The sequence below is a fragment of the Hakea prostrata genome, chromosome 5 (genome assembly GCF_041222555.1).
Source record: "Hakea prostrata isolate BN-2017 chromosome 5, UWA_Hpros_2, whole genome shotgun sequence".
NCBI classification, from domain to species: Eukaryota; Viridiplantae; Streptophyta; class Magnoliopsida; order Proteales; family Proteaceae; genus Hakea; species Hakea prostrata.
Window position 1 is genome coordinate 10,103,777 of NC_142604.1, and position 15,183 is coordinate 10,118,959.

Consider the following 15,183-nt stretch of genomic DNA (forward strand, 5'->3'; position numbering starts at 1 on the left):
CCATAGATGTCAAATGATTTTGCAACCTGGCTTTCTTTTTGTCTTTGCTTGTTAAGGCAGTAACCAACATAAAACTTTTCATTTTGGCTGCAGGTTGAAATCCTGGCCAGATTGCTTTTTCCACTAGCCCCCTTCCCAAACTTAAGTGAGATAGCCCTCCATGGCTTCTAAGAGAACATAAACGAAGGATTTTCCATCAAAAGATGGGCAAGGTTTTGGTTGCAGAACAATCAGATTTCAGTTGATATTGAATTTTAGATTTTTGAGATTATTTGTATGTCTAAAGGAATCTCTCCATTGAGGCAGTTGTCTAGAATTTTCCAGCAGAGATGCAGCCTTCAGTCACAAACACTGGTGATTAAGATTTTTGCTTCAGATTCCACTGTAAAAACAATTCAATTAGTTAGGTGATACTCAGCTAATTTGGCTTCTAGGTGATATTGAAGTAAAGAGTTCCAAGATTATTGTTTGACTGCCTATTTAGCTAAGTTAACTGATACTGCTCCAAGATGTATAACTATTTAACTTGTTCCTGATCAAGTTCTACTAGTTCATATTAAACCAACTGACACAGTGGGTCAGGGTGGTTAGATTAATACGATGTTTTTGGAGTGCAAATCCACATGGAACTGGTCCAACTGAATTTTGAGCAGGCCACATAGTTAATCTGTATTTATCTTGAGTACGAGTTCTAGTTTTGTAGCTCTTACATATGCTTGTAACGAGATTTGAGATCGGTTTCAAGTCTAGTTCGGTTAGGCCTGAAACAGAAATTTTAGCCAAAGCTTAGCAATTTATTTGGGATTTGGTGTCTGGTTTTAGGAGCCAAACGGCCAAATTAGGTCATGAAACTTTGTGGACACCTGATTGTTTGCCTTCCAAACATGGTGGAACCCTTAAGTTTCAAAAAAAATCTCACCAAAAATGGTAGTTTGACTTCGGATCCTAGCTTAGTAGTCTATAGAGAAATTCCCACAGGAGAATTCCAAGCTGGATATCCATCATGCATCCTCAGCGATGGCAAGCATCTGAGCTGATTGAATCCTGGTCCTTTCCGAGATCGTCTCTGTCCTTTTATTTTAGTTCCTTTCTAGTCCTTTCCCTGTCTAATTTAATAGGTTATCCTTTTAATATTCCCTTCATTTACTGCCCTTCTACTCTATTATAAATTTTACTTCTGGCTTTTTTGGTCACTAAGCATTTGATTAGAAAGTTCTTTTGCTCATGTGAGCTTATACCCCATTGTGATTCTGAATAGGATTTCCTAGCCTCTGGATCGCCAACACTGACTAACTAAACTGCCAACTGAATTAGAGATGGTCCAGTGAGAGCACTTACTTGCGATGTTTTTAATCTCTAAGTCATCAGCTTTCCAATTGAAACTAGGATTTCTCTTACAAAGCGTGTTTTATTTACTGCTGACAATTCTTGTATGCTTGTGTAGTTAACAAGCTTCCTTCAAAACTGGCTGACACAGTTTGACGTGTTGGAGAACCAAAGGTAACAGAAATCCCGTTAAACTTTAGACACCCTAGATGGAGTCATGATCGAGGTTTAGCTGAGTAATCAAGGAAAGGTGAACTAAGGAGTAAGGGCATGGATAAATCTTGGGAGTTTATAGGATCTTGCCAAAGCTCATGAACTGGTGGGATTCTCAAATTGAACTCTTTTATTATAGCTGTTATCTTACAATTTTACCCATATATTTGATCTGTTCTTAAAGTTATGCTTGTTATACGTATTAAATTTTCTGGATCCTCCAAAAGTGTCAAGAAATAGAAAATCATATATATTTTTGGGATTATTCTGATTTTGAAAGGGAGAAGAAAAAAAAGATTGAAGTTTGGGCTTTCAGCAGAAATCCCTATGTTCCATCAAAGTTTGGTGAAAAGTATATGTTAGACGTATTATTTTAGGCTTTTCTTCGGTAAATATTTTAGGCATTTGATTGAACTGAAAGAGTGAAATGAAACAGATCTTGACATTTCTGTGAAATTGGCATTACTATATCACAGTAATCAAGGGTCTTAGATTTTACTTTTCCTCCAAATTTGAATCATTTTCCTTCATTTAGACTGCAGCAGCAGTTGGTATTCCTGGTGAAATGAATTCGTAATCTGTTTCAGAGGAGGAAGAAGGCATACTTCCCAAGAATTTTGAAGGATCCCTAATTTATGTCTATGTTCCTTAAACAAATGTATTTATTATAATTCATTTGTATAGGGTGGTTCAGAGCCAGCCCACATGATTTTCGTTAAGCTTGTTCACTACAAGTGGGGTAGTTCAGTGTGTGGCCCCACCTTCTATCTCATCTCTATAGCCCACCCCCCATGCTATAGCCAATCAAACTTGTGCCTCTCATTTTTATTTTAATTACATTTCAAGTAAGAGAAATATCACTAACTTGCTTTTGTTAAATCATGTATAATTTTGAATATCAACATGCAATTTTTTTCAGGTTTGTCCACATTAACGTCTGATCCCAGACAAACTATCAGGAGGAGCGCTCTAGAAGTTCTTTTTAATATTCTAAAGGATCATGGACACACATTCTCCCAACCATTTTGGCATGGTGTTTTCAAATCTGTCATTCTTCCTATATTCAGAAGCTCCAAAGGAAAAGGGGAAACAAACATTCATGATGGCAGGTTTTCACCAAATTCAAGATCCCCACAGCATGAGGAGATTTCATGGAATTCTGAACTTCTTACACAGGCAGCTGAATATGTAGTGGATCTGTTTGTTAGCTTCTTTGATTCTGTGCGTTCTCAGCTGCCAATTGTTGTATCAGTACTCACAGGGTTCATTAGCAGTCCTGTTCAGAATCCTGCCAGTATTGGTGTAGCAGCACTGCAACGTTTGGCAGGTGACTTGGGTGACAGACTTTCTGATGAAGAATGGAGAGATATATTCATGCACTTGAAAGAAGCTGCTACATGTACGTTGCCTGAAATTTTCAGGGTTCTGAAAAGCATGGACGACATTGAGGTGTCTGATGAATCACAAATCCATACAGATATGGAGATATTTTCTGACCACGAAATTACCAATGATGATCTTGAGGATGATAGCCTTCAAATTGCATCCTATGTCCTTTCTAGACTAAAGGGTCATATAGCTGTTCAATTACTCATAATACAGGTATCAGTACTTCCTTGTGTGTTTTTAAATATCTATAATTGGATCCAATAATACATTTAATAGAAAAGCTTCTCTTGATGAGTCGCCTATTTAACAATTGAATAGATAGGGGTCCATCTCATTTGGACCCTTGACAATTTTCATGGCCAAGGCAATTGTATTGCCTGTATTAATCCATGTTGCATCTGAGAGGGAGGCCAAACCTTTAAGATTTTAGAACCAGTTAATGTGTTCTAAAGCACGAACATCTAGTAGCCACCCCCTGCCATGCCCCTGTCAGTTTATGTTATTCTGTCAAAGATTCTTTTGACGACTGTTGAGAAAGATGCTTTCGTCTCTATTGCACCTAAACATCATTGATTTGCTATATTTGCGTAACAGGTAATAACTGAGCTTTATAAGGCACACCATCAATCGTTTGTGGCAGCCAACATCACAATTCTTCTGGAGATGTTTTCTTCGGTTACTTCTCATGCTTGCAGTCTCAACTCTGAAACCATCATACAGTTGAAGCTGAGGAAGGTTTGCTCAATCTTGGAGGTTTCAGACCCTTCAATAATTCACTTTGAAATCGAGACATACCAGAGCTACCTCAACCTTTTGCATAGTTTACTCACAGACAACCCACTTCTCTGTGAAAGGCTGAACATAGAACCGCTACTTGTGGCCGTTTGTGAACAAGTATTGCAAAAATATTTGAATTGCTCAGGTTGTCAATCCAAACAGTGTGACCAACCAAAGCCACACTGGAGACTTCCATTGGGCTCAGCAAAGAAGGAAGAATTGGCTGCTCGAACTCCATTGACTGTACTGGCATTGCAGGTATTGAGTGGCATGGAAAGGGATTCTTTTCGAAGATCTGTGTCCCATTTCTTTCCTCTGTTAGTAGATCTAGTGCGAAGTGAACACACCTCCGGAGAAGTGCAGCATGTTCTGAGCCACATGTTTCAATCATGTATAGGGCCAATAGTAATGGGTTTGTGGTATACATAATTCAATTATTTTTTGCACATTCATTAAATTCAAAGAAGAAGAAAAAAAAGAGGCCGTGTGTTTTGTCGGCTGTTCCATAGGCCGTATTGTTTTGAGGCTTTGCCTGTCATTTCAATTACAGGAAATTAAGTCCCATAAATTCTGTGGGTTTCAACATTTTGGAAAATTACTGAGTTTTACCAACAAATCGTCAACCCAAGGCCATCTCCAATAAGTAAATCCATCCCCATCCAAGGCTATCTGGGCATTCGAGCATTGCCTCTGTTGCGTCTCTTCAAGGACTATTTCAGCACTTTGTTGTACTTTAAGCCCACCCTCTCCATAGGGAGCAGCATTCTTTTTTCATAGCAGAGTTCCAGTCTATTGTTGCCTTCTCTCTTTAATCTACTGGGGGAAAAAATGAGTCATTCTATATTAATTTTTTAGGTAAAAAGCCACTCCACATTGAAGCATACTGATCTGAAAATTAAAGTGGGTTTTGGTAATTATTGTTTTGATTCAGTTCTAGAAAACGATCTCAAGCCAGTCCTAAACAGATCTTGTTTCAGTCCTGCGTGTTACTGTCAAGCAAAACAATTTCTGCCGTCGAATTGAAACCTCGACTTCAACAGTCCTGCACATTTAATGCACAAGACTTAAGCAATTTTGGTCCTAAACACTGTTGGAATTCTGTTCTTACAACTTAGTTCCTAAAAATGTTCTGCGTCAGAACTCAGAAGTAGCAAAGAAAGGGAAAAACACACTACGCCATTTTGTTTGTTAAGCGACAAGCAGCAATAATACCATCTCTCACCAAAATGGTTCTCTGAGGACGGTTCTTTGCATTACCTTGTTCTCCCTCTTGTATATTTTCCTACTGTAATAATTAGGAAAGCCAGGTGCTGATGGTAACCATATTTAACTGCCACAAAACCAATCCAAGAGGGGCTCAAGTTCTATTGACAGACCCTGAATTCCTTGTTCATGGCAAAGTGAAATTTAAGTCCAACAGTTATGGATAATGCATAATTAAAGCTTAGACTTGAAAACTCAAAGAAGAGTGCAGTGTAGTAGAGCTGGCACTTTAACAAGCATGCATGAAAAAACACAATTTTTTAAATAGCCAGCCACTCTATCCAGGAGCTGTATTTTGAAATGGACTTCATTTAAGAGAGGCGCTGAATTGCCTGTGAAGTATAATCCTCTGTAATTTACCACTTAGCAATACATGGATTCGCCCACATAAAAGCCAGATGTTAGTCTAAAACATAAGCAACGAGAACAGTAATAAAATATACAAAAACACAATCCGAAGAAGGATATGCAAGAAACAAAATATAACTTAAAAAAGTATCCCCATTCTACAATACGAGGGTGGTACCAACCAAAACAGTCATTAATATAACATGAAATGATGCACCCCAAAAAGACTAAAGTCACTAAAGTGGTGATTTCCAAAGGAACAGAAATCCCTTATTACCTCAAGCCATCATACATGTAGTAATCAAATTTACATGGATTTCAAGGACCAAGTAATGAAAGCATAAATCCAAAATGAACATAACTATGCACAAGACTATTAAATATAATGCAAGCCCCATCTTCAACACAACCATGGGTCTGACTCCTTTATTAACACCCAATCTTGGGTCTACATCAAAGAATCATATTTTGATTCTACATGATGAAGTTACACATGGTTGCTGAAAACCATATTCCAGCATCCACCAATAGATACTCTGCCAGCAATCTCAGTTTCCAGCAGGAAATGAGGATTTTACAGACACTAACGAAGCAGAGGAGCGATCCATGCTTCTCTGCTGTTCCTGGCTCCAGCAACTGGAGCACACGACATGTAACTTTTGTGCTATCTTTGTGACCATGACTATGGATGACCTGCAAAAACCACAGAATTAATGTTACTGGGAAGCTTAAAAAGTAAAAGAGAAGCAACTCTGGAAAAGACAGAATATACACTTGGTCCATCTATTTAAACAAACGTTAGAAAATTGAAACCACTACACATCCCCAATGAGATTGAACTCAGGGCAACCTGCTTGGAGGGTAGAGCTGACAATAGACCCAAAATAATCCCCGATAGCAACTGTAATGTCTGCCGATATAACTACATTTCTTAATTGGAACATCTTCCCCCCACAGCCTGAGAGGTGTCCAGGACTCCTACCTCACAATAACAGGGTGCAATTGTGGCAAAAACAATGTACTTTCATGCATCTCAAATTGCGTGACAAATCAAACAATGAAGCAGTGAGAATTCTTAATTTGTAAAGTCAGAATGGGGGATAAAATCCTGTTACATATGACTCACTAGTCTGCCAGACCACCATTTCCAGTCTGCCTCTATGTACCATGAATTTCTTCTAGAAACTTTGAAGTCAGAAAGCATAAAATTGACTGTGCTGGGCTGTCAGTGAACTGCCCCCAATATTTCTGTCATGAGAACTATATTTCAATATTCTGTGAATGAGATTTTACCTCTAGAATGCAAAGATAATAACTTGCAAGGCTAGATTTGAAGCCCGCCACTCAAGTAGCAGTACTGCCGCTCTTAGTCCTGCTGCAATCTAAGGATGCCTGCAGATAAAAACAATTTTAAACAGTTAAATTTGTACTCCTACCCAGTTAAGAGAGAGAGCGAGAGAAGTTTCCATACCTCAAGATGCCACTCACTTGATCTACCCCTCACCCTGCCATTTGGTCTGAACCACTACCCTGGGTGACCTTAGGAGAATGAGCAGGAACCATGAACTGGGGCTGTGATAGAAGTGGCGCTGCCACACCTGACAAATCCAAGAAAGTTTCTAAGTGTAAGTCACATGCATATATCCTGCTAAGCCCTCACCAAGTCAATTCCCCACACTCCCACTTCTGAAAAAGACAATCATAAACATCCAGATGACCAAGCTATGACTGCAATTGATCTCGTCAGGTCAGGAAATACACATGCATGAACGAAAGTTCTCTTAATCATTTGCACTAATATCATCTGGATACATAGATTTCCATTTAATTTTGTTTTCAAATGCAATCTTGAATAACCTTCTGACAAAAGCATTACAGTAACTAAAATTTTGGCTGGCAATCCAATAGTGGTGGGTTGATTTTATAAAGAGGAATGACATTAAACCCATGGGATCTGATTTCTTACCATATCTCCATTGATTGATCAAACCTCAAACCAAAAGCTGCAACATATTCAATCCAGTCGTATACTAGATAATCATTGGAGATAGCATCTTTACTTCTTCTGCTTCCTGGTTTATTTGAATCACTTCTCAAGCAAGCAGCTAAACTAATCTAGGTCACTAGAAGTTTCAAGTTTCCCCATTACTTTATTCATGTCTAGAATACTGCCACATCAGCCCATCAATATCTTGTTATACTTTCACTTCTATTCAAAGCAAATAGACCAAAGGAGAACCTTTTTCTTAGAAAGCAACCCAGGGTTGAAAGGCATATGGATTGGGTTACCTGTGTAATTGGTCAACTTAAGGACCTCAAACATGGGTATGAAGAGTTAAGGAAATTCCACATTTAGTTTATTCATTGGTCCAATTTAAGTAATGGTATTAGATTCTTTTTCCATTTAATTAATGTAGTTAGAAGAGGAGTTCCATGCATGGGAGGATCGGAGTTAATTGAGTCATAGAAAGGTGTTATAATTGGGTTAAAAGTCCTTTAAGAATGGGAGGCTGATAGTTAATAACTTGTTTCACAATGCCTTTTGAAAAAAAGGGTGAGCTGTTAGTTAGTTAAGATAAAGAGAAAGAGGAGGACGGAGATGAGAAACAAGAAGAGAAAGAGACGAAGATCTGAACTAAAGCTTCACTCTTTCATTGTGAAGACCTCAGAGCTGTAGTTCTTTATTTATACAAGAAAAACTAACAACTACAAGTAGGAAACTTACTCTAACATAGACTAGGATCTAACTAATCTAACTAAACAAAGTCCTAACCAAAATAGGACTCTAATAATACTATTTAAATCATGACAGTAACTTAGTCTATGTTTATTCAGTTTCTTTATTCATTTTAGGTGGTCAAGTTATTCCGGTTTGCTCCTTTTGTTGTCCACATGTGGGAGAAGTTTCTTTTATCTTTTCATTATCTTTTGTTTAATTAGGACACCACTGACAATAACTTGTTTTAGTTTTTTAAAGCAATGTATGACCGAAGACACCCCACACCATTGAAATGAAATAGAGTTATTTTGTTTTAAAAGTGAGCTACGAGCTCTCTTGTGTCCCTCATGAGCTCCTCTCTTCATTCATTCTTCTCCTTTTCCTCCATCAGTCTGGACGCTACCAGCTGATTCCCTGTAGGATCTCCATCAACTTCCTCACCTTGAATTGCATTAGATTTTGTTGATCTCAGGTACATATTTGCTATACGGCATTCAAAAGTAACAAAATAACCTAAGTTAAAAAGCTACCTGCAGGATATGATGCTTGAATTGCAGCCATAGGAGAGTTGGATAATCCATTGATGCGGGGCCCACTATACTGCACAACATGATGACCTGGCATGGCGTAACCCTGGCCCATTGGATATCCATGACTACCAGGAAGAGAATGACCAAATTGCCCAATTGAGTAGATAGCCTGATTAACTGTCCCTGGTACTCCGTACATCTGAAGATATTGCTGAGCCATGTAAGGATTATAAACACCCTGCAAGAAAATATGGTGCACACAAAATGAAGCATGTCAGTTTGGCAGGGAACCATCCAGTTCCCGTACACACTACATTTACCAAATAGACGTTAATTTCTAACAGTGATGGTGGTTTCAGAACTCTGAACCTGTGGATAGACATATTCGGATCCGTACGCTGTATACCTGCACAAAAAGCAAATCATGTGAGTTCTCATTTAATTTCCAGGAATCAAGGGGTTGTTTTTGAACTATTCGAACTAGCACCAGAGGCATTCAAGATGCTCCTGGAAGAAGATAGCTTCAGTGTAATTTTTCCAAATTTTCCTGGCATCCAGGTGCAGGACAAGGCCATAAGACAACCAAGACAAGAGCACAGAACTAGGATTGGCCAACTGTAAATGGGCATAATTGCCATGAAATTAGCACTTCAATTTATTAGCATTACTTTTACCAATTGGCTGGAAAAAGAAGAAGAAAAAAAAAAACCACAAAAGTTGTACTAGGTGATCCATCCGAAATACCTGGTCTATCATCCAAACTACAAATAATGGCACTATAAACTGTTACAAAGAGGGATTAATTTTATGGCCTCCAGTACCCCCCCCCCTCATTATAAGCTTGCATATGTACAAGTGCACTATATGCATAAGCATAGAGGAAAATGTCCAGTGCTCAATATTTAACATAATATTAAACACCAAAAATACTATTTATTTCTCATGTCTGTGGAAGAAGCATTCAGTTAAAGGAGGCTAAACTTATTTTCATCCACCATGACCCAATCTCAACACATTGACAACATGGTCAAGAGTGGTTGCAGAGCTTTCTGGGCAATAAACCAGAAGGCTCGGATCTTTCTGAGCCAGGCAAAAGGATTCGAAGTTGGGTCAAAGGAGGCCAACTGAAAAGGAGTTAGCCTTCATAAATAGATTTCTTCAAGCAAAGTTATTATCACCCCTCCCAAAAGTACACACTACACACACAAAGAGTGCAAGATCTTGGATTCCCATGTCAACATTTAGCCAAATATAGCCACTCATACAAATCCCAAGCCAACTGTCAAGATTCTGGACCACCACAACGCATCATAACTTGAAATAAAGATTCAAAAATTAATAAATAAAACCTCACCCATATGAAGGATGTCCAAATCCTTGTTGGTAGCTGTAAGGAACTGGTTGGTGGTAACCAGAGCTTCCAACATAAGATCCATGCGGAACTTGTGAACTTTCAACAAATGGTGCTCGCAACCTCAGCCACGCTATATGAAACCAAAGCAAATAATGCAAAACAAAAGAAAATTATTACAGAATCCAATTGCAGTGTCACTACTGAAGTCCAAGAAGGGCTAAAGAGGAAATATAAATGAGGCCCGAGAAAAGATATTCAAATTATTGTACTGAAGAAAGAAAAAAAAAACCCAATCCCAGGGCTGCTCAAGTATTAGATGGCTTATTGGAAAATACCATAAATACATCAGAAAGCTATATATATACATGAATACATTGAGGTGCAAGTCCACAGTTTAAACGTTAACAATAATGTAATCACTGAACAAAAAAACAAAGGATGGATTGAAGTATACTTAAGCCAACCTTGAAGAAATGGAAGAAAATAATGAAATAGATAATTAGACACTTAAATCCTAAGACAATAAGAATAATGGTTAGGAGAAGGGGAAGCCTGAAAGAAGTTGGGAGGGAAGGCCACAAAAGAAAGAGGGGGGGGGGGGGGAGAAAAAAATAAAAAGGGGGATGGGGGCAGGAATGCCACATGTGTTCTCAAATCTTAACTCAATTCATTCTCTCAAATCTGTCTCCTTACATACCCAACTTGCTTTTGCTGTTGACCACCTGACCTTATAGTCTTCTGCAAAGCTTCGCACTCCTCGATCTCATCTATCCTTTCAGAAACCCTCTCCGATGTAAGGGTTGATCTCCAGAAATCTCTCCTTTTCCTGGCTGGTGTTTCTGACACCACCAAGGCTGCCCCTCCTCTAGTTCACCAGCTTCTCCCTTAGCACCTTCATTGTCTCCTATCTAGCCTCCCCCTCATCCCAGGTCAGCTCATTAACCACAATTGCACTCCCATGCTTGGTCAAGTTAGGAAAAAACTGACAACTCTGGAAAGGCAAACTTCTCTGTTTCACCAGGAGGATGATCTTGATCAAATCGGCCCTTCAATCCTCCTACCTCTACTAGTGCGGTATGTTTGCCATTCCCAAAACAACAATTCGCTCCATGGAATCCCTAGTTTGTGTGTTTCCTTGAAAAGGTCGAGATTCCTCCACCCAATCAGTTGGATTTTTGTCTACCACCCGTAATCTTAAGGTGGTTTTGGCTTCCGTCGAATCAAGGATTTCAACTGTGCATGCTTGTTAAAACTCATTTGGAAAATCTCCACCAAGCATGACTCTATCTAGGTCACTGAGTCTACTCCCACTTGTTGCAAGATGATTCCATTTGGATTGCCACCCTCCCCCCACCCCCAAAGCAAATTCTTCCTGGGTTTGAGGAAACTCCTCCTTTGGCCCTCCCTTCTATCACTACCCATGTCGCTGACGGGGCTTCCACTTACTTTTGGCTTAACACTTTGCACCCATTGGTTGTCCTTTACAATCTCCTTGGACCTCATCAGGTCCATGCTTCTCGCATTCCTAAACTTACCCTTCTATTGGACTTCATCTAAGACAACTCCCAGACCCCTCCCCCTTCCCCTCGAATCTCACTCAAATCTGGTCCTCCCTTCCCCCCCCCCCCTCCTCTAACCATGACCAAATTGTAGCTACTCTCCCCCTCCAGTTCGTTGTCTTCTTCCTCTGAATGGAACCTTGTTTGATACCCTACCTCCGCTGTTGCCTGGCACCCCTTAGTTTGGTTTAAAGGTCATATCCCCCCCCCCCACCATGCCTTTTCTACTTGCAGCACTACCTCCCCACCCAAGCCTTTCTAAACCATCGGCACCTTAATGTTACCCCCAACCATATCCTTTGTTGGAACATTCCTGAAAATCACCTATTCTTCCTCTGTTCCTTCTCTCGCTCCTTGTGGGTGAAAATAATCATCACTATTTGGTTTGGTTCTAGACGACCCCTAAGCTTTCTCTAGGATTTGGGTTTGGTTCTAAAGACATTTTTTAGACTCTTCCATTTGTGATGCAGTTGGAAAATTGGTGTTTAGTGCTCTAATCTCTCATCTTTGGTGAGTGCGGAATCCTAGAAAATGGACTTCCAACTCTAGATCTCTTGACTTGATTTGGAAAGTCATCTGCTTTGAGGTCTCTAGTAGGCTCTAGTCTATCTCTCTTCCCTCTCTCCCTTTGTAAATTCTCTTCCCCTACTTTGAGTTTTTGGTTCATCATTATTTCATTCATCCACCCAAAAAAAAAAACCTTCAAACAAGGTCCTCAATTTGGAAATCAAATTGCAATGAGGACTCACAAGGTTAATTGCTTTGCTGTCTTGCTCCATCTTCTCTTCTCACCCTCCACACCTGCCACCCCACCCCACCCCCAACCCTTTTTTTCCTTTGGGGGTACGGCGTCATTGTGGCTGAATTCTTGTAGGAGAAAGGAAAGTCAGTGAGGTGATTTTGGATGCAAGGGATTGGGACTAGATGTTAGGGGCTGCAGTTGTCGTGGAAGATCAGCAAGAGAGTTTTCCTTTTTAAAATAAATAAATAAAAATCAGTGGAACCTAAGTTTGGGAAGGTTCAATTAGGTTGTGGAGGAGAAGGGAAGAAGAAGGTGGGGTGTTTGTAGTGAAAATAGGAGGGAGTTTCAGTAGGATGCTAATTTCAACTCTTCTCTTTTATTATTATTGTTATTTTTTTATTTTTTATTTTCTTGTGGATTCAATCACTGCTCTCACAGAGATAACTGTTTTTTCCAGGGTCACAGAGACAATCTCTGCTGTCAACCATAAATTATGTACTCCACTACCTCTAATGTACTCTGAAGGTTTTAAGCAAGCAAAAACCATGCCCTAAAACATAAACAGGAAAGGAAAAGAAGGGGAGGGGCTCAGGATACTTGAGATATTTTTTGTAACTTCAGAGACAATTTTGACCGGAAGCCATGTGCAACGGTTAAGTTGTGCTATCACAACGATCAGGTTGAGTGTTTGAAACATGTAAACAGCCCCTCCACGAAATGTTGGTAAGACATTTGCCCCCTCCAGAACCAACAGTAGCAGGAGTCTCATGAACTGGGATGATTTTTTAATTCAGAGAACTTACTGACATGAAGTAAGTTTCAACTATATGAATATGCCTCAGTTTCTGGTCTTCCAAAATTGATAAGAATTAAATAGCAGGACAAAGTTTCAGGTACCAACAAGAAACACCACAAGGATGTACCTAGAGAATCCAGATTACAAACTATGAAGTTCAGGTGATGCATTTATCACTTATGGGCACTCTAACCGGTTCAAGATCCAATTAAACCAATAAAGTTGTAAACAGAAATGAAATTTGATGATATAACTGAGTTCATAAATCGAAGGTCCAAACAAGCAGTCATGAACCATAAGAAAAGAAAACTGGGAGATCAAAGGAATACCATAGGATGAAGGTGCCCTTGGCCGCCCAAGTGAAGCCAAATTGCAGTTAGCCCTCCTACCATCAATAACTGGGTTTGGATCAGCACAGGCCCTCCTCGCGGATTCAGGATCACGGAAAGTCACCTAAACCCTCCATACAAATCAACCAAAGAAAAGCAAGTCATTTCTCTGGCCAACTGAAAGCTACTAAAACATTATAAAATAAAAGTTCCATTCTTCAACAACACAACTTTCCTCCAAATGCTGCCCTAGTCAACTCTGTGTGCATGTGTACATCTGTGTTTTTGGTCTCAACACTCCTACACGCCATAAAGTGCTCAAAAGAAATGGAAATCGGCAAAAACTAACTACCCAAAACCAGATATACTCACAAAGCCGTATCCTTTCGACCTCCCTGTATTCTTATCAGTGATAACGACTGCCTCTAGAATATCTCCATACCGTTCAAAGTAACGATGGAGAGATACGCTCTGCGTCTCCCATGCCAATCCACCCACGAACACTTTGGTGTAAGTAGTATCCCCAAAAGGAGAATTCGAGAATTGAAACCCAGAATTCGAACTTGATCCCGATGCGGATCCTGATCCGGAACCAGAACCCGGAATCGACATATAAGCCATGGAGTTTCAAGAACTACGGTACGAACTCAGAGAACCCAAGCAGCAGACGCTTCTAAACTCCGATTAAATCCTAGACTATGATCCGCATTGCAAATGAATAATACACGAAAACCCTATTGACTCTCCAGGATATGGTGTAATCACTATCAAATTCCACCAATAGGAAGCTTAACTCAGAACCCAGCAGAAAACAACCTGTGAATTATGTAACACTGCAGTTGATCCAATAAAAAGGCTCATAAACCCCGTAAAAACCCTAAATTTGAAGAGGTGTTTACAAGAACAGAGTGAAAGACAACACGCGTACCCTGCAGTTTGCTGGAATATGAAATGGATCCTAGGAAATCTGAGAAGCTGTACAAGAATCTAGAGAATTAAAGACTAAACAAAAGCGATTTCTTTTTTCCTTGAACAAGAGAAATAGAGGAGATTCATGATTACTCATAAGAAGAGAAGAAAGGATGGAAGAGAAAGGAAAACCCAAATGATCCAAGATATACAGGGTGGAAGCCTGGAAGAAGGTGGGACCCCCTGTTTCTCTAGTCTTCAAATGCATAAACACCCATTTTTACCTGCTTTTGATTATTTTTCGTTTTCTAACATTTGGAAGTGGTTTGACCTGTTGTATGCGTGTTCTTGGAGTAGTTTTTCCCTTTTCTGTTTGAGAATTGGATTTTGTAGGTAAATATATAATCTAGTTTTAGATGATTAAACAGCCCTTTTCAGATTCTTGCTAACTTAATTGATGTACATCGACTTACTTTGAGTGTCTTATTGTGGAAAATATTGTAATTTTCATATGGTGAGATTACTTGAGTAGTATGAGAATGTGCATGGAATTTTCATGAAAATGAATACAGGTAGGTGTCTAGATGCAAGCAATCAAAAGGTGGGTTCCACATGGTCTATTTCATTGAAGTTTCTCGCTCATAGTGAAAATTGACTCGACTAATCTCAAGAGGTTTGCTCAATTGAAAAAGTAAAGATTCGCTTGATAATCATCAAATGTTTTAGTTTCAAAAAATCACAAACCCACGAAATGCAGTACAGAAAATGTGTAGAAGGACAGAAGCTCAGGTGATAGATCTCCTTGGACTATCTCTGCATATGAGACTATATCTACTGTATAAAAAGCATATCTTTTTTTTTCTTCTTTTCTTCTTAATAGTTTTCAAAATCATAGACTTATTAGATTAATAAGAAGGCTCAATGAACCT

General features: G+C 39.3%; 2 protein-coding genes across 7 annotated transcripts in view; one reads left to right on the plus strand and one right to left on the minus strand.

Moving 5' to 3' along the window:
* Positions 1-4,651, plus strand: part of LOC149015031 (brefeldin A-inhibited guanine nucleotide-exchange protein 1-like) — a 22,727-nt gene extending 18,076 nt beyond the window's left edge. For 3 of the 5 annotated variants that reach the window (XM_089155970.1, XM_089155971.1, XM_089155973.1), the window contains 2 exons: positions 2,459-3,141; positions 3,523-4,651. In XM_089155970.1, coding sequence (XP_089012096.1) covers positions 2,459-3,141; positions 3,523-4,134 — 1,295 coding nt within the window. In that variant the 3' untranslated portion in view covers positions 4,135-4,651. The other 2 variants (XR_016173507.1, XM_089155972.1) reach the window with 2 other exon arrangements.
* On the minus strand, positions 4,582-14,519 carry LOC149015032 (uncharacterized). Of its 2 annotated transcripts, XR_016173508.1 has the most exons (8): positions 13,718-14,519; positions 13,346-13,469; positions 9,920-10,049; positions 8,935-8,971; positions 8,566-8,803; positions 6,788-6,914; positions 6,610-6,708; positions 4,582-6,009 (listed from the first exon to the last, which is right to left on the minus strand). XR_016173508.1 is itself a non-coding variant. In XM_089155974.1 (7 exons), exons 1-6 carry the CDS (start codon positions 13,964-13,966, stop codon positions 6,817-6,819), a joined length of 876 nt encoding a protein of 291 aa, XP_089012100.1. In that variant the 5' UTR covers positions 13,967-14,519; the 3' UTR covers positions 6,018-6,708; positions 6,788-6,816. The 2 variants fall into 2 exon arrangements, 1 of the variants encoding a protein (XP_089012100.1); XM_089155974.1 differs by lacking the exon at positions 4,582-6,009 and having other exon boundaries at positions 6,018-6,708.
* Positions 14,520-15,183: the final 664 nt, after the last annotated feature.

Excerpts from the sequence above, each read along its gene's own strand:
- LOC149015032 (XM_089155974.1), bottom strand. The coding sequence starts at position 13,966 with ATGGCTTATATGTCGATTCCGGGTTCTGGTTCCGGATCAGGATCCGCA. Across the intron at positions 8,972-9,919 it reads TTTGGACATCCTTCATATGG|GTATACAGCGTACGGATCCG; the intron begins GTGAGGTTTTAT and ends CTTTTTGTGCAG. Across the intron at positions 6,915-8,565 it reads TCAAGCATCATATCCTGCAG|GTGTGGCAGCGCCACTTCTA; the intron begins GTAGCTTTTTAA and ends TGGATTTGTCAG.